Source organism: Acipenser ruthenus, chromosome 12 (assembly GCF_902713425.1).
Source record: "Acipenser ruthenus chromosome 12, fAciRut3.2 maternal haplotype, whole genome shotgun sequence".
Lineage (NCBI taxonomy): Eukaryota > Metazoa > Chordata > Actinopteri > Acipenseriformes > Acipenseridae > Acipenser > Acipenser ruthenus.
This window is the reverse complement of record NC_081200.1, coordinates 13203934-13222854: the sequence shown is the minus strand read 5'-3', so window position 1 is coordinate 13222854 and position 18921 is coordinate 13203934. Positions and strand designations below refer to the sequence as shown.

At 38.6% G+C, this 18921-nt stretch overlaps 1 protein-coding gene across 11 annotated transcripts in view; it reads left to right on the top strand.

Moving 5' to 3' along the window:
* The first annotated feature begins 381 nt into the window (after window positions 1-381).
* LOC117416497 (TRAF2 and NCK-interacting protein kinase) overlaps window positions 382-18921 on the top strand; it is a 146235-nt gene continuing 127695 nt past the window's right edge. For 6 of the 11 annotated variants that reach the window (XM_059034583.1, XM_059034580.1, XM_059034579.1 and 3 more), the window contains exons 1-2: window positions 386-739; window positions 16940-17005. In XM_059034583.1, coding sequence (XP_058890566.1) covers window positions 683-739; window positions 16940-17005 — 123 coding nt within the window. In that variant the 5' untranslated portion in view covers window positions 386-682. Of the gene's footprint in view, window positions 740-16939; window positions 17006-18921 lie in introns of all 11 variants that reach the window. The other 5 variants (XM_034027609.3, XM_034027608.3, XM_034027611.3 and 2 more) reach the window with 3 other exon arrangements.

Here is an 18921-nt window from a genome sequence, read left to right as displayed (position 1 = left end):
GAACAGTGGTAAAACGAGGGTTAAAAATAGTATGTACTAGCAAACACTACATACTATTGTGTTAATACGCTAACCTTAACGACTCAATAATGTATTATGCTAATAGAATCTCTGCATGACTTCAGATCTGAAAGACTGATAGTGGCGGACAATAGAAACGTAATTGACAGGTATTTTTGGTATGAATCGTAAGCCCACAACCCTCAAGAGACACGTACTGTATAGTGCTTGTTGCGGTGGTCCTCACTCTGCCCCTTATGATATTGATACCTATCCTTCACCAAACCAAATTAACCTCTGAGCAAAAGAAGTAGGCGTGTTTAAGACACACCTCCCGCCCCTCGCGGTGACCACGCCCAGGAAACTGATTGACACTACTTTGCTGAGCTGCTGTCTCTGTGTGCATTTGCTCTATAGTGTTATTACAGTTGATGCGGGAGCTATGTAGATGGTGCTAAGGATGTCTTTAAATACATCCAGTGATAGTCATTTCTAGCAACACACTGCCTGTACATATTATTGGTATACAGCAGAAATCTAAAGGGATTGTGTGCTGTTCTCTTGCATTTTTATCTTTGGTCGGGAGTGTTAAATCAAAGAAACGCGAATCAAACCAGAGAGAGACCGTTAAGGATTTTCTTTTTTCTTCTTTTCTTCTTCATTTCACCAGAGTGAAATAAACATGGCGAGTGATTCTCCGGCTCGCAGTCTGGATGAAATAGACCTCTCCGCTCTGAGGGTAAGTTTGGATAAGTGACCGATTTATTTTAACGTATGTGATTTTTTTCCCCCTCCCTACCATCAACAACAATGAAGAAAATGGGTCTGGTGAGTGAAGATTCAGTGCACCTGACTACCGTTATCACGAACACACACACAGCAGATTACACCGACTACACACACTGATGCTGTGGATTTTGCCTTACTGTGTTAATGGAAGGTGTTTTATATTTTGTTTGTCGCTGCTAAGTGCACTCTTATAGAGAAATTATCCGACAAAGCTTGTGCTGTGTTAGAGAGTGAATTTGCATACGGTTTAGACTTGCTGAAATATAAGACTACAATGCAAGATCGTTTTTTAAAAAAAACTAATTATACAGCAACAATAACCTTAATAAATTGCATTTGTCTACATACGTAGAACGTTAAGACACTAATTTACCAAGTGCCGATCTTGTGTTAAAGGAATCATGTAGTATTTATTTGCACCTCGTTTCAACTTCATGATTTATCATATTGATTAAATTATTGGTGTCAAGCAAATGATAAATAAAGCGCATGGCGAAATAACGTGGTACTCGGTTACATTGTTACAAATCTTTATATACTGTTGTGATTGTCCAATTACAGGCACGATTGGAGACGCATCGTTACGTTAGGAAAATAAAGGAGACTTTCCCAGTAACATAACATAACAAAATGGATCTGTTCGTAGCGCAAAATTGGTTTTAGAATGCTATCATACCCTTTTGAAGAGATAACGTTTAGTTGTAATGAAATGATGTAGTCTTAGTGCGGTCTATCATCGTTGGTATCCTCAAATTTAGAATTATTGGTGCTTTTAAACATATACATATTTTTTTTTACCCGTCAATATATATATATATATATATATATATATATATATATATATATATATATATATATATATATATATATATAAATATATAAATATATATATATATATAAATAAAAAATAGTTACATACATAGTTAATTCATGGCATTTGGCTTTTTTTTTTATCGCAATAAATAAATAACGCAGTCGTTATCCACAGCTGATGCTGAATTTCCTGTTGTGTGGTTCTCCATATTTGTGCTCCATTCTATTGTCTCACCGTGGTGCAAGTTTGCCCTCCCTTGTGCTTTAACAGTTTTGATTCTGCTACTGTATGTGCAGTTTCAGAAAGATGTCTATCTGCAAGCTGAATCCTCTGGAGATCCCATTGCTGTGAAACGGTTCAGAAGCTATGCATTCAATATGTTTCCTGATATGATTTATATTTTTGTTACATGATTGTGTTTGGAGTTAATATGCATGATGCTATTTTTTGTGAAGACGGATAAACTGCATATTCTTGAGCTATACATTGGGTGTACATAATCTTATCAGTAGACAGACTACTTGCAGGCCTAGAGTTTATCTCATTAATTTTAATCTCCAATTATGGATTGTAATTTATGTAAATGTTTTTGGGGCGCAAGTATTATATACCAATCTTAATTTACTGTATACAGTATATCACTATACATAATACGACCAATTTGGGTAGGCTATATTTTAAGATAAACAGCTACTGTCTGCATTTAAGCATTTTATTAATCCTGGGGGCATTTTCCCCACTGAAGGTGACACCTCTTATTAGAAGAGAAACATACATTTTTTTTGAATGCCATAGTGATGGTTTGTTTTCCTGTTTCTATCAACAGTGCATTATAAATGACCATTTATTTATTTTTAACCACTGAAGTGGTCACTCTGTGACTGTAGACATTTCAGAAGGTTAGAATTCATTAGCAGAGCGTTATTCTGCCCTCCATTCCTACAGCACCTTGTTTCATTTTTAACATGTCCCAAATAAGAGTACAGTTAAAATAAACAGCAAGAGGTCTATTTGAGATATTCCTGGAAATTATGGACACACTGAATAAACACAACTTTACCTAAAGTTCTTCTTTATGAAACAGTCTAAACGTTTACAGTTTAGGGAGCACTGTTACAGCAAAACAGTATATTTACACAATATTGGAACGTTTTGAGTGTGCTTCTTTATGAATTTGGCACAAACAGCAAAAAGTGTAAACAAATTTAGTTTAGTGTCGTCTGACACATTTAAAAACATCAGTACATCTGAATCCCTACTGATAGACATTTCATTACCTTTTTGTCAGTTATTTTTTGCTTGCACATTTGTTTACCCCTCAGCAAGCTCAATATAGATGTACTGCACACGCTAACACCCTTTGGCATATGTGGAAAAATACATATGAGTCATATTTCAGTAGTATCGCACAGACATCATTTTCTTTTTGAGCTGACACATGCTTCAAGCATCTTTGGTGACTGGGTAATTAACTTTTTAAAATATATTGGGCAGTATGATAGTGATGCAGATACACGTTTCCCTGCCCAAAACTGATACATTAAATGTATAGCCTTTTTTTCAGTTTAAGTGTACATCTGATGCATATCAGTACCTTAATGGTTATTTAAAAATGTACCTCTCCACACAATGCGGTATTATATTCTGAGGCTTGCTCGAATTGTATGTAATGCTTTATGGCATGTAGTGTAAGGATTTGAGTTTTTGTTTTTCAATTTGAAATGAATGTATATGAATGTGGTGCTGTTTTTCCAGGACACCATTGAAAAGAGGCCTTTGATCTCAATGGTGTTTTTTCCTCTGGTTAAATAAGTAGGCTATTGTGTATAAAAGTAATACAAATAGCACACTGTGAGTAATGTATGTGTCCACATCTGTTTATTTTATTTAACTAGAACCAAGCAACGAAGTACAGTGCTCATGTAATTTTTACAATTCAATAATTCACAAATTGTTATTTTATTAAACTGTGTTGAGACCCTTCATGCTCACTGACCCTAACTTTTCAGAAGTCAGAAAGCTAGTTAATGAAGGATTTCTGTAATATAGTTTAAGGTCTCCTCTCTCTAGTTGTTGATTGTAAGCCTGATAATACTCCCCGATGTATCATCCATAATTTTGCGTTTGAAAAAAAAATCTGGATTTAATGTATCCACTTTTTTTTTTTAAAAACAAAATACAATTCTGTGGCTTCTTTTTCTCACTTTCTTCCATAGTTTAGCCTGTGGAAATGATGCCTTGTTTTAATTCTCCAAAAGAGGTTTTAGTTGCGTTGCATAATCTGCCTCGTACCTGGAGAAACCTGCTTGCCTCTGGTCATTCGAAGGCAGTGCAGTAAAAACACTCCTCTCGCTCTGTTACAGAAGGAAGCAAAACCGTGTCACAGGAAATGCTAATCGCATCTGCAATTAGGTCATTTTCACACTGAGGCCAAATGGAAGCATTTTAAATACCACAAAAAAAAAAAAAAATTACAATTTAGTTTCCGTGTGAATTTCACCAAGCCTCTTGTGACACACCATTGTTTTCAGTGTGTGTGTGTGGTGGGGTGCAGTTACCTTAGTTTAATGATACTGTGGATAAGCTTTTTCCAAATAATTTATTAATGTTGCTAAAATGGAGCGATGTCACTGTGCCAACAAACACACATCTGGCTGCAGCTTGTGCCCATTCTATTTTACTGTCTGCACAGGGATGGGTGTTGCAGCAGGCTAATTCACTAGCGCCTCATACATTTCAGACTCAAGCCTGACTTTTGACCAACATGCCAAAGACAGTTAGACACAATTTGCTTGAGAAAAACACAGGGCTGAATAGCGGAAAGGTGCTCAAGTCATTGAGCTGTGAAGGAAAGCTTCAGAGCCTGACTGCAGTACAATTTCCACTCACGTTTTACTATTGTGAATTGTGGTGGATCTCACTAATGCCAACGTTTTTAAATATATACTCCCAGGCACGGTTAGAGGTTGATTTTCACAAAGTCATCATCTTTTATTATTTGAAATGATATAGTCAGTATTTAGATATGCTGCTTTTTAGCTTATTTGAACATATTCCCGCATGTTGTATTCCTGGAGAACAAATACATATGCTATTTTTCTGCACTGTATCTTGTTCATCACCGGACAATAAATGTATTTATTTAGTCAACTAACTACAAGACTTTGAGTAAGTCTTATCTATTAGTGTGCACTTCCACTTTTCTGTTATATGTTCGGGGACTTTTGCACTTGTTAATGTCCAATTATCTTGTTTTTTTAATTTTTTTTTTTTCTGAAAATTGCTGCGTTAAGACTCCAACTATAGTTTGTGTGCAGTCTGGGAAAGAGAATAAGATTTGTTAGCACATCCATTACACAAAGGCTTGTTGTCTGCTGTACTGAATCCATTATTCACAGAACTAAGTCAAAACTGAAAACTAAATTTATTGCCTTTATCCTTGGCCAGTATTTGTCCCATTTAATAGTGATTCACATTGTTCACCAGTGCATGAGAATTAGACGTAGCTAGGAACTCACACATTTTTCTGGTTTCTCTGAGAACCCATTATTTTTTTTCAATAAATCCAGTAAATCTACTGCTTTCTTTGTAGGAAGAAGAAACAATGGCTTAACCTTTTAACTTCTTTCAGGAAGCAGTTTTTCTTAACACAACCAAATTAAAACGACTCCCCACATTTTCAAACTAAAATCTTTTTAATTAGGAAAGTATTTTGTGTAAATAAAACAGCATGTATTGGTACTGTCAGGTCTGGCTGATACCAATGTCCTGACTTACTATTATCTACTGTTGAGATGTATAGACCACAATTAATTTTGTTACGGCATGAGACTGTGCTTTATGGTTTTGATTTTGAATAACAGTTTACAGTAATTGACCTTGACCTCCAGGGGTTGCAAGCATTTTAGGTAATTTCTTTCTGTTGAAAAAAGATGGCCAGCTGACTGTATTCCCAGCATCCTTCACATCACCAGCCAATCTCAGAAACTAGGTCACCCAGCGTCTGAAAGTTTGCACATGCTCAGATGCTCAGTCCCCCTCAGTATTCCCACTTTGTGCACTGTACTAGGCAGTTGGTCAGACCCTGTCTCATCCTCTTAAGCACTTCAGTATTTCTGTCACTATTGTATCAGATAAAAGTCCATTATTCCACACTTGCAGACATGTTAAAAATAAAACAGCTGAAATGTGTAGTATAAACTTGCAGTGTTCATCTTTTAAAAGCATTGCAACATTTAAAGTGATGTTATCAGAAAGCAGCTCTCATGTTTCTCCCAGCTCCACTTTGCCATTTTGTGGTTCAAGTAAACAAGTTCCTGGTATTACTTAGCATGGCAATATTATAGTATACATTACATCTTAAAGCTCTGCAAAACTAAAATGTAAAAATGGGACTCAATTGTAAAAACCTTCTTTAAGTTTTATAGTAAGAAAACAATAAAAACAGCTTTACAATTGTTTGAATCTGGAAAATACTGTAACAGACAAAACATGACAAAAAAAAACTGGACAGTGACAGACTGTGTGTGATAACCCGCTTCGTGCCTGGGCACAGCTTGTTACTGATGTGGTTCTTGCAGTAGGTGAGCAGACCAGAAGTTATTATTATTATTATTATTATTATTTATTTCTTAGCAGACGCCCTTATCCAGGGCGACTTACAATTGTTACAAGATATCACATTATTTTTTTACACATTATTTTTTACATACAATTACCCATTTATACAGTTTTTTTTTTTTTTTTTTTACTGGAGCAATTTTAGGTAAAGTACCTTGCTCAAGGGTACAACAGCAGTGTCCCCCACTGGGGATTGAACCCATGACCCTCCGGTCTGGAGTCCAGAGCCCTAACCACTACTCCACACTGCTGCCCTGTTAATAAGTTATGTACTGCCAGCCCCCAGATGCAGATGTTCTGCACTAATAAATGGAAGATTGTCAAGAAAATGAATCCTGTGTTAAAGCTTCAGTTAATAAGATGAGAGGATTTCTTCCCCCTCAAAACTGATGGACAAGAGAACAGTGTCAGGTCCTACTGTGGGGCTCTAAATAAAGAGATGAGTTTTGCACCTATTTGCTAATCGGCAGTAGCAATAAACTGTATAACCGAATGCCATCTGTATCAACACCTGAAATTGGTTTAGATCATTTCCTTCTAATAGCAAAATCTTTGCTTCTTTGTCAGCGTCAAATTGAAATTGATTGGTAGTGGGTGTACTGTACATCATATGATAAGCAAAACACAGTACTATACCATATCATTTCTAAACGGCTGTGCGTTTTACTGCAAAAGAGAAGCTAAAGAACAGTAGCTGCCGTAGGGAAAACAAATACTGCTGGTAAAATACAAAAAGCAGGCCATTTCAAATCTCTTAGAATTTAAATGTTACTGCCACGTAGAAACCAAGGTGGCTGTCTAATGTAGGTACCGTATTCATGGAGACACCTGGTTTTGAGATGTGTTTATTACTCATAAGCTCCCTATTGAAGCTTTCTCACCACTCTGAACTTAACAGCCATCCTTATGTTTCAGCACTACATATCTGCAGCATTAGGTGGGTATGGATGATGTGAGCCCTCCAGGACTAGATGTTAAGATGTCTAATTATGAAATGGTAATCTGTGGTTGCCATGCTAGATCCACTGCAAAGGTAGTAGGTGGAGGCAGTAGTATAATATCTCTAAATACATTTCATTAGAATGTGTTCTGAAATAAAACACAATATATTGATATATATATATATTGCATTTTAAGAAACAGAACACAAGACACCATATGTAAAAAAGGAGCTTTCCCCCACAGACCTAAAGGTTATAATTTAAAACTTCCATTGCATATGGCCACAGTAGTTATAGCCATTCCGGATTTAGTAAGTGTTTAATTTGACGTCTGACGGCTTAATTAGACACACTGCAGACCTTTTGTACTGTTACTCTGCAGTACATGTAATTTTACAATCAATCAATCAGTCTTTATTTTATGTAGCGCCTTTCATAGTGGACCACCATCACAAGGGCCTTACAAGATACAGTTAAAAAACAATGCATAATACATTAAATACAGTGAAAAACAAAGCATAATACATTAAATACAAGGCTAGGATGTGAACATTCTAAAACATTGTGGATGCATATGTCATATAGAATCATGAGAATAAGATAGTTAAAAATCAGAAGTAGCAAAGACACAACAGTTAATAACAGATATCCAGCTTAAAGAGCATGGAAAGCAAGAGAGAACAAGTGGGTCTTGAGCGATGGTGGGAGCATCACGCACCAAAGCTGGGAGAGAGTTCCAGAGAGGCGGAGCCATGAAGCTAAACGAGCGTTCTCCAAGTGTGGTGCACTTTTGCATGGGGACAACAAGCAGGCCAGAGTCGGAAGACCTCAGCTTGCAGGCAGGGACATAGCGGGTCAGCAAGTTGAGGAGGTACTCGGGACTTGTGTGATGAAGAGCATTGTAGGTGAGCAGGAGAGTTTTGAAAGTAATCCTGAACTTTACAGGTAGCCAGTGCTACCTGGGCAAAACGGGGGTGGGGTTGAGGGTGATCGCGTTTTTTACATCTGGTAAGGATCCTGGCGGTGGCATTCTGAACTAGCTGTAGTCGGTTGATGGTGCATGCCGGGAGACAACCATAGAGAGAGTTGCGGTAGTCAAGTCAAGAGGAGACAAATGCAACACTCGCAGTGAAACCTGGGATGGCTCAAACTACGTACATATGTGTTGCATTTTTTCATTCTTTTTTTTCCATTTTACAGTAGAGCTGACATTCCTTCATAACCTCTTGCTAGTAGTTGTCTGCCGAACATGCTACAGTGATCCCCTCAATAACACTACTGGAGCAATATTTTCAATACTGTGTGGTTTGCTTTCCATCTTTTAATGAGAATGAAAGTGCTAGAGGAATGGCATTATGGGGCAAATGGGAGCCTCAACCATGCTACCTTATAACTGGTTCCATGGTGTAAAAGGCTGTCTATAAAAGGGAAACACTATTTATTTCACAGAGTTGCAATATAGTGTTCATGTAACCAAGACCACCTTTAGGGAATATAATCAAACTGGAAAACCAACAAGGCCAATAAGCATTGATGAAGTAGCTTACACAGGGAAGAATTTAGTAAACAACCACCAAGGAATCTTATTTCAGTACAACATTGAACATGATCGTGGGACGCTGCCACTTTCATTGATTCTAAATATTCCTTAACCATTAGAAGCAGTCATGAAACAATTTTCCATAGAGCCCTGTGTTCTCAGAGCAGGTATTCAGCATGATCTGTTTAAAGTCAAACATGCACTACATTTCTAATCTACAAACTGTCAGACCCTGATATTTCCAGTGGGGCTTGACTGTTGAAGGAATAATATATTTGTGTGACCTTGAATGAAAGAGACAGTTCGTTTGAGCAAACCCCTGAGCCACATAACTAATACAACTTTGCCCCCCCCCCTCCACTTTTATTAAATGTAATCACACTGTTGTGAGGATATGTCACCCTTATTTGTAATTGCAATGTAATAAAAGTATTTTCTGCAACTAAATGCATGTTGTTATTACAAGAGACATCATTTTGCACTGTTTGATGATGGTGACATTTATACAGTAAGACACCCTGCACACAATGTATTATTGGAGACTAGTTTGTTTACATCACCCAGATGTAGCTGTGGGGGGAGGGGGGCTTGTCTTTCTGCTAGTCAAATGAGCATGCTCATTGCCACTACATAAGTAGGAGTTTGTAAAAGACGTTTTCAATCATATCTCAGGAAGCATAATGGTAACTAAAAAAATGTGGATAGCTTTTTTTTCCCAGGTGGTGTTATATTGATAAGCTTTTACAGGAAACCCAAAGGGGAACTGGTGATGTTTGGTATGTCTTCCTAAATACGTAAAGATTGATAACATGTTGTGGTTGCATTTAGTGGCAAGTTGCTCACAGAGTTACATTGCTGGTAGAGAAATCTTGTTTGTCCCAGCAAAATATAAATATAAACATACTGAACTGGCTACAAGACTGGCTTCTGATAAACTACCCAGAAGCTTAAACGGAATTAAATTAAACATAATACAGATTCCAATCAAATATATATTTTGTGTTCAGATTGAAAATGATTACGGGACACGGCAAATGCAGTGTTCAAATGACACTGCAAGTTTTTAACATTTCCGAAGTTTCTGTGTGTCCAGGAATGACATGACACATGTCAGCACTGTGAGCTGACACTGTGTATTGTCTCAGTCCCTTACTCCAAAGCAATATGTGGTGAGCAGAGCTGGGATTACTTACCACAGACTGAGGCCTGCATCTGTAAAGGCGAATGACAGCTACAACACTGTCAACTTGGGTTATTTTACACAGGATGTGGGGACGTTGCGGTGTATTAACAGGCAAGCAACAAGTCCAAGATTTGCGAGGAAATCCTTTGTGGATAGAATCCAATAATATGTTAATTTTTTTAAACAAGCTTTCAGGGTTCCTGTTTGCTGTGCTTGTTCACAAACGTTTTCTCTCTGCAGTAGATTTCATAACCCTTACTAAACAACAGCGTGAAATTTCAAGCTCTGGGGCGAACTACAATCTTATGTAATCCAATCCCTCAGAAGATGTACAGGTGGCACTAGATGAATTCAGTTCACAGTGGTTATTTCTTTACCACAGATAAACCTGATATTCTAAATCTAGGGTGGCCCTTTCGTTAGGGGTAATGATAGAAACCTCTATACAGCAGCTTCAGTACATTCTCACTGTAGTCAGGGAATGTATGTTTCTAACAGATTCCTTGAGCTATTGTAACATTTACTGTGGATCTAAACTCTCCCAGGCTGATCTATACTGTAGCTCTTGCTTGTGGTATTCACACTAATTTGCAGCTACTCTGTAATTTGCTGCTGTATGATCCTAGTATTCCCAAAAGCACTAGGTATGAGGAAATGAGGTAAGCATGTTCAGATTGCTAGATTTGGGTCTATGTTGTTGGTTATGTTTTATGTAATTTTATTTTATTCACATGCATTTCTATTTTTCTCTTTTAAAAAGACTGATTCCAAACTACGCATGAATCTTTCAGATTCAATTTGTTTTTTGAAAATGTAACTAGAAGGCTTTCACACAGTCTTGTTTCATACTGTAATTGCTGTTCTAGCAAAAACACGTATTTCCTGCATGGGAACATATTAAAAAGGCTTTGCTGTGGAAACGCTCAAAATGTTATCTAAAAATACATCACCCAAGGGACTGTACATTGCACACCAAACAGTTCACCATGTCTGTTTGTATTCTAAAGCTGTTAATGAGGGGGCAATAGTCCACCTACGAAAGGATTTGGGAGGTAGAGGGGAATGTGGTGAGCCGACCTCCTGAATTAGAGAGGATTGCGAAGCTCTTGCACGTCGTTTTAGACATGGGGCTGGTTCACTGTTTGCATAGAGCTCATACACAATTAAACACTTTTGTTTTCTCAGAATGGCACGGTCAGATTTTGAAGCAAAATCCCCTGTTTGTTAGGCTCAGAAATTAAGGGGCATTAGGGGCTTGTGATATTTAGTGATGACAAGTGAAATGTGCTGAATGCCATGCATTGTTCAAATAACTTGGCAACTGGGGGCGAAGAAAAAAACATTGCAAATCATGTCTGCGGGAACAACTTCTTCGTATGGCTGATGTAGATGTAGAGCAAGAACTATAATTTTACATTTATGTGGTCAAGCCAGATAATTTCATCCTGAGTAGAGGAGTGTATTGCTGTGATGCCTCCTTTGTATTTGTGAATCGGGCATTGGGTCGTTATATGTTCCATGGTCTGTTGTGGGTGACCACAGTCGCACACTGTAGAGTTTTTAATTTTCCATTTGTGCATCGAGTATCTGCATCTGCCATGGTTTGTTCGGATGTGGTTTAGGGTTGTCCATAAGATGAAGATCGAAGCCAGGGGTCTTCTGCGTGGGGTCTTTCACGGGAGGATTTGTTTGTGACTTTTGTGAACTCCATTTGACTTTCCAAGCATCATCAGGGTTGTAGTCGCATTGTTGAAGGTTAAGCGTGTGTGTCCAAAAAGGCTTGTGTGATTTCAAGCGGTGGTGAAGGACATTGTTGAGATGCTGGTGGATGGGGAGACATTCATTTTCCACGATTCGCTGGACTTTCCGGAGGGTTGCGGCAAATAGATGGGGGAGCGATGTGCGAAAACACGGACAGTCAGGGTGTTGGGGTTCCAGTGATGCACCGTATTGCAGTGTTCAGTTGGACATCAGCAAGTCGAGTGTGGCTACTTCTGGTCCATACCAGTGTGCAGTACGTACACAAGGGCCATCGCTGATTCCGTAGCACTGATGCTGATGCTCCCCAGCTTGTGCTTGCCAGTTTCTGTATCAGCTTGACCCTTGTCTTTGTCTTGGCGGCTACCTACTTCTTCAGGTGGTCGTGGAAGGTTAGAGATAGATCGGAGTGGGGTTATGTCACGCAGTGTTGCTGCAGAAGGTCACTTTCAGGGTCCGCTTAGCATTCCTGTTTTGTGGGGGTTTGGCTTGAGCCTCTATTTCCTGAAATATTCCTCCATGGTATTAGGTCCCTGTTCAAGGTGGACTCGATGTCGTTGAAGGTGGATGCTTGTGTTGCCAGGGCAAGGTCAAGGAAACAGTGCGACTTTGTCGTCCAGGTGGACAAGCCACCTATTGCTCAGCATCGTTCATAGCAGGCGTAGTGTTTTGAGGCAGGGAATGATCCTTGCAAGCTTCATCATGAAGCCTTTAATCTAGACTGTCTCGTAGACTGATGACAGGTCTACAAAGGCTGCGTTGGTCTTGGATTTCTGCGTTTACTGATAACATGGAACTGCATTCAGCACAAGTTGTATCTGTATTCCTCCCTGTTAAGACAGTAGCTATAAATAGTCATTTTTATGAAGCAATTTCACCTTGAGGGAATATTTTATATTTCTTTCTAGAGCTCTACCCAGTAAGTACTGGTTACTTTTTCCCTTTTGATATGCTCTCCTGCCAAGAATGTAATCCGTCAAATTGGCAGTTGTGAGAACACTTTTTATAGTCGCACTTGGCTTCAAACAGAAGAGCCAATGTTATTACTTATGTAAAAATAGTTTTGAGCTACACTGCAGGTGGCTTTCTTACTGTAATACAAATTGATATTGAAATGTCTTAGCATACATTTGTGAGGGCATATTGAGAATCTCACAATGATGGCATTTTGCATTTTCTTGTGCTGTAATCTGCTTGTTCACAGTACTGATGTATACAGCCCCATATCTCTTTTGTAAATATAAAGTAAGAAGCTGTTTTTGCTCATGAAAGCGTGTACTATTTCCACACAGATAGTGGCTGGCTTGGCCATATATATATATATATACAGTGCCTTGCAAAAGTATTCAGACCGCTGACCAATTCTCTCATATTACTGAATTACAAATGGTACATTGAAATTTCGTTCTGTTTGATATTTTATTTTAAAACACTGCAACTCAAAATCAATTATTGTAAGGTGACATTGGTTTTATGTTGGGAAATATTTTTAAGAAAAATAAAAAACTGAAATATCTTGCTTGCATAAGTATTCATCCCCTGTGCTGTGGAAGCTCCCAGTTTACACCAATGAAAGAAATTGCCCTAACCTTATCATTGGCCTCCACCTGTGAACCATTAAAGTTGCTGTCACATTTTCTGGATAAAAACCCCACTGTTGGAAGGATCATTGGTCAGGGTGTGAATCTGAAGGAAAATGAAGAGCAAAGAGCATTCTATAGAAGTTAGAGATAAAGTAAAACTACATCTACTGTCCGGAGAAGTCTGGTCAGAAGTGGCCTTCAAGACTTGCGGCCAAAAAGCCATACCTCCGATGTGGAAACAAGGCCAAGCGACTCAACTATGCACGAAAACACAGGAACTGGGGTGCAGAAAAATGGCAGCAGGTGCTCTGGACTGATGAGTCAAAATTTGAAATATTTGGCTGTAGCAGAAGGCAGTTTGTTCGCTGAAGGGCTGGAGAGCGGTACACGAATGAGTGTCTGCAGGCAACAGTGAAGCATGGTGGAGGTTCCTTGCAGTTTGGGGCTGCATTTCTGCAAATGGAGTTGGGGATTTGGTCAGAATTAATGGTCTCCTCAATGCTGAGAAGTACAGGCAGATACTTATCCATCATACAATACCATCAGGGAGGCATCTGATTGGCCCCAAATTTATTCTGCAGCATGACAACGACCCCAAACATACAGTTCATTAAGAACTATCTTCAGCGTAAAGAAGAACATGGAGTCCTGGAAGTGATGGTATGGCCCCCACAGAGCCCTGATCTCAACATCAGAGAGTCTGTCTGGGATTACATGAAGAGAGAGAAGCAACTGAGGCTGCCTAAATCCACAGAAGAACTGTGGTTAGTTCTCCAAGATGTTTGGGCCAACCTACCTGCCGAGTTTCTTCAAAAACTGTGTGCAAGTGTACCTAGAAGAGTTGATGCTGTTTTGAAGGCAAAGGGTGGTCACACCAAATATTGATTTATAAAGTAAAAAAATGCATATAGAATATAAATAAGTTAGATTTACAGAGAAAAACAGATCTCAGTTGCATAAGTATTCAACCCCTTTGCTACTGCAGCCCTAAATCAGCTCGGGTGCAAATGATTTGTTTGAAAGGTCACAAAATTAGTGAAATGGTTTCAGCCTGTGTGTACTCAAAGTGGTTTAACTTAGATAATTTCCCTCAGGTATATAAAGACTTTCAAGCTGCAACTCACATAGTGATCTAACAAAGGAACCATGAAGACCAAGGAGCTTTCGAAACAAGTCAGGGATAAAGTGGTAGAGAGGCACAGAGTAGGAGAAGGGTACAAGAAAATTTCAAAGGCGCTGATTATCAGCACAGTGAAGTCCATCATTAAGAAGTGGAAGGTGCATCATACCACCCAGACACTACCCAGATCAGGTCGCCCTCCCAAACTGAGCAGCCGTCCAAGCAGGGAACCGGTTCGAGAAGTCACTCTGAAGCCAACAATGACCTTGAGAGATCTGCAAAGTTCTGTGTCTGAGATGGGAGTCAGTGTTTATACATCAACAATAAGCCAGTCACTACAGAAAGTAGGCCTTTTCGGACAGGTGGCAAGAAAGAAACCATTACTCAAAAAGCCTCATCTTAAAGGACGTATGGAGTTTGCGAAAAAGCATGTAGATGGTACTGCAGACATGTGGAAAAAGGTTTTGTGGTCAGACGAGACAAAAATTGAACTTTTCGGTCTAAATTCCAAGCGCTACGTCTGGCGCAAGCCCAACACTGCACATCACCCAGTCATCACCATCCCAACTGTCAAGCATGGTGGTGGCAGCATCATGTTATGAGGATGCTTCTCTTTTAGTAGGGACTGGGGAGCTTGTCAGGATAGAGAGGAGAATAGATGGTGCAAAGTACAGGCGAATCCTTTAGGAAAACCTGTTCGAGTCAGCCAAGTCTCTAAAACTGGGGAGGAAATTCACAGGACAATGACCCGAAGCACAAAGCCAAAGCCACACTGGAGTAGGTGAACAAGAAGAGAATTAATGTTCTTGACTGGCCCAGTCAAAGTCCTGACTTGAATCCAATCTAAAATTTATGGCGAGACTTGAAGATTACAGTCCATCAACGATCCCCAATAAACTTATCAAAACTGGAGCAATTTTCCCAATTAGAATGGGCAAAGATTTCACCATCCTACTGTTAGTAGAGACCTATCCAAAAAGACTGCAGCAATTGCTGCAAAAGGTGCTTCTACGAAGTACTGACTTAAGGGGCTGAATACTTATGCAACCAGTAAATTTCATTTTGTACATTTTCTTTGCAAGTTTTGCAGACATTTAACCTCCTCCTCATATAACAGTGTTCAGTTTAACCACTATAGCTTTGAATAAAAAAAGTTTGTTTGAAAAACTGTGCACACATTATTTGTAATTCAACAAAATGTGACATTATTGGTAGGGGGTGAATACCACTGCAGGTCAGATGGTTTTACACATCTGCCCTAGCTTCTCTTATGTTCCAGCTGCTGTTGATAGCACAGGAATCTTTCTTGCATCGATGGGTTGTGACATGTCCACTTTTTTCTAACTCAATAACATGACAAGCTGCTCCTGACAAGCTGTATGAAGGTTTACAATTGCTCACATAGAGGAAGTTTATTTTGGGCATTCAAGGTAGTACAGTTCATACCTTCCTTTGAAGTATGCTGTTTGAACTGACACACCAGTTCACTTCCCTTGTGCACTACGGGTTATCTTTGCTCTTCTCTGTTTTAATTTAAAAAAAAAAAAACACTTCCCCAAAGGAAATGCATTTATACACGGACATTTCCCTGAGGAGGTGGGAAAATAACCTGTTTCCATTTCCCAGTGGTGTTCAGCTGTTGGGATCAGTGTGTGAGATTCTTCTGCTTCTGTACTTACAGCTGTGTCAGTACCAGCTGAGTGAAGCTGTGTTTCTGCTGGAGGACTGTTTGCTGTAGGGGGAGGAGGGAAGGGAAGAAAAAAGAAAACGCAAAAGATTTTGAGATGCTGTTCTCTCAGATTTGACAAACCACCAATACTGTTTAACTAAGCAGCCTACTGTATACCATTAACCTCCTGTGGATTGACACAGGAGTAGAGAGGGTTGAAGATACTGCGAGAACCAAAGTGTTGACAGGCCATGATAGTAAATTGATACCCTAAATTGTCGTAATAAGTGTGGTAATACTCTTTGCTCTGAAAAATAAGCATGTCAAATGTAAACCTATTTGTCCTGTAATTTGGATATTTTAAAGCTGCTAACTTTCAAGGAAGCCAGGTATTTAATGTGGTGATGAGTGGAAATGTTGTCATATTTTTCTCCTGTTGTTGAAAGGTAATAAAAAGCAACAAAGCTTTGACATGCCCTGTTATTTCCAAAGTAAACATATGAAGTCATGCATCTTTTATTATATTTTAGTTTTTCATGCTTGGAGACATGTTTAAGTGCAAGTATGTTGTTTTTTAGTATTAGAAATATGTTGCTAGGTAACCGACAGCCTGTCCTTTTTATATATAAAAAAACTGTAATTTCATTTATGCCAGTCATTTTTACAAGCTAATAAAATTTTTCCAATTGAGAGTTGTTCTTTGGTGTAATAAGAATCTTTTTTTTACTTTTTCACCAAATGTATCGCACTGTGTTTTATTTATTTATTTATTTATTTATTTATTTATTTAATTTTATTTATGTATTTAATTGTTTTTAGAATAAAGCTTGGACATGCTTTTTAATTTGGAGATTGTGTATTTTGTTGCATTTTATTTGCTTTCCCTGCTCCTCTAACACTGTCTTTTTTATTAAATCCTCAGGACCCTGCTGGTATCTTTGAATTGGTAGAGCTTGTTGGAAATGGGACATATGGACAAGTGTATAAGGTAAGAGAATAATGTTTGCCTAGTCCTGCGTGGGTCTGGGAAGGGTTCTAATGAAAGAAAGAGGCTTCATAAAAACTATTTTGGGCCTATGGTTGGTGTTCAGAATTGAAGTTAATTTCTAAAAACGTCATTTTTTACCAAACATCGGCCGTATGCCTTTGGTACACTTTTATTATATTTGTATATTCTGTAGGCCTGTTGCACTTTTCAAACCAGTCTGCTGTGGATATGCCTTGCAGATCTTTTAAAGGTGGTACTAAGGTTTGTTTCAAAGAGTGACTTTCACTGTGACGCATTTTCTCATGCTGTGGCCCAATTTGGCGGTTTCCTGTGTGGTTTCAAAGACCGTGATGAGGGTGCATGACTGTGCAACTCTTTTCAAAGAGGAAGGGTCTCTTTGTTGACTTCAAAGACTGCTGAATATTCATGTCCAGTCCATTGAACATAACCAGGGTCAAGTTCTCGTAGAATGATACACACTGTTCCCAAATGCTGGAATGGTAAGCAAAGTACACTGTTGCAACTTGTCATAAATAAACCTTGAGAAAGAAGCTAGCTTTTTTTGGATGCACTTTGATGTGATGTGATGTCATATTCATAGACATTACATTTTTCTGAGCCTAAGAAGTCTTACCATCCAAGAAGTAGGCCTAATCTGGAACTGGGAAAATTGAGTTCTGATTGAGTAAGTAGACAGTAGGGGTAGACATGTCTTTTAATATATCAATAATACAAAGTGGCCAGTTTGCCTCACAGTACTGGTATGGCACACTAAATTAAAAACTAAATAAGAATCCATTAAAACACTGTGCAAAAGATGTTCCAAGGTTCATTTTTCATTAGGAAACAAAACTATTTATTTGTTTTCATTGTAATGATGGATCCTCACTTGACCTTGAGCAATGCATGGCAATGTGTGTGTTGGCATGGAAACAATATGTGCTGTGCTTGGATGTTTATTATGCCAAGTACTTAATGTCATACCTAAACCAGGGTGTTCTGCTCATTACAGGATAGTCTGTTTTGGGTTAGTGTACTGAAACCCATAAATATGTAAGTTGATGCAACATCAATGGGTACGATTAGATGAGAAGTAGAACACCCTCTGGCTTGCAGTATTTATGCTGTCTCTTGTGCAATACTGTTGCAAATCTAAACTCCTTTTTTACAGCTGTTTTGATATATTTGTTCATATGTCTTGGGTCATTGATCAGTTTGAGTCTGATTTGCAGCATGCTTCTTTATACATCAAGGTGAAAAATGAGAATCTCTAATACTGTAGTTGAGGAATGTGCTCAAATAATACTAAGCTTCTTCAGGGAGAAGGATCTCGAAGGAATAATAAAATATGCATTTCGGCAACATTAATCTCTTTTCCCACAATTTTATTTTCCTGGCATTCATGTACAAACCCTAACCTAATTCCCAATCCATTGTGTTTTGTCTTAATGGATTTATTTTTATGCCTCAGAGGGCAAACCCAATTAAAATAGATGGTCTAGCCGGGACACGTGGATGCTGTAAACGAAGGCAGGGTATTAAACGTTACTTAGCTTGCTTTCACAGAATATTAATAATTTAGTTTGGTGGGTTTTACAGCAGCTTTCTACCGGGGAGACGCATTTATAGCTTCCCCTTTTAGGGAGTAGCTGCTTTTGTTACAGTCCTGTAGGATTTGTGGGTGTCACTTGTATTTGAATTGTCAATGAAAATGGGGATAAAAGGCTCCTGCCAATCGCTGTCATCAAGGGCAGAAAATTAGATCTCTTAAGCAGGGTCAGTATTAAAAATGTACGGCTGTTCAGGCATTCCTGTGCATTGTGGGTAGCTACACTGAAATGTAACACTGGTAATAACTGGTTGTGGAAAAGCTCATTATTATAAGCACATTGTTTACCTAGCCACCTAGTCAAGGG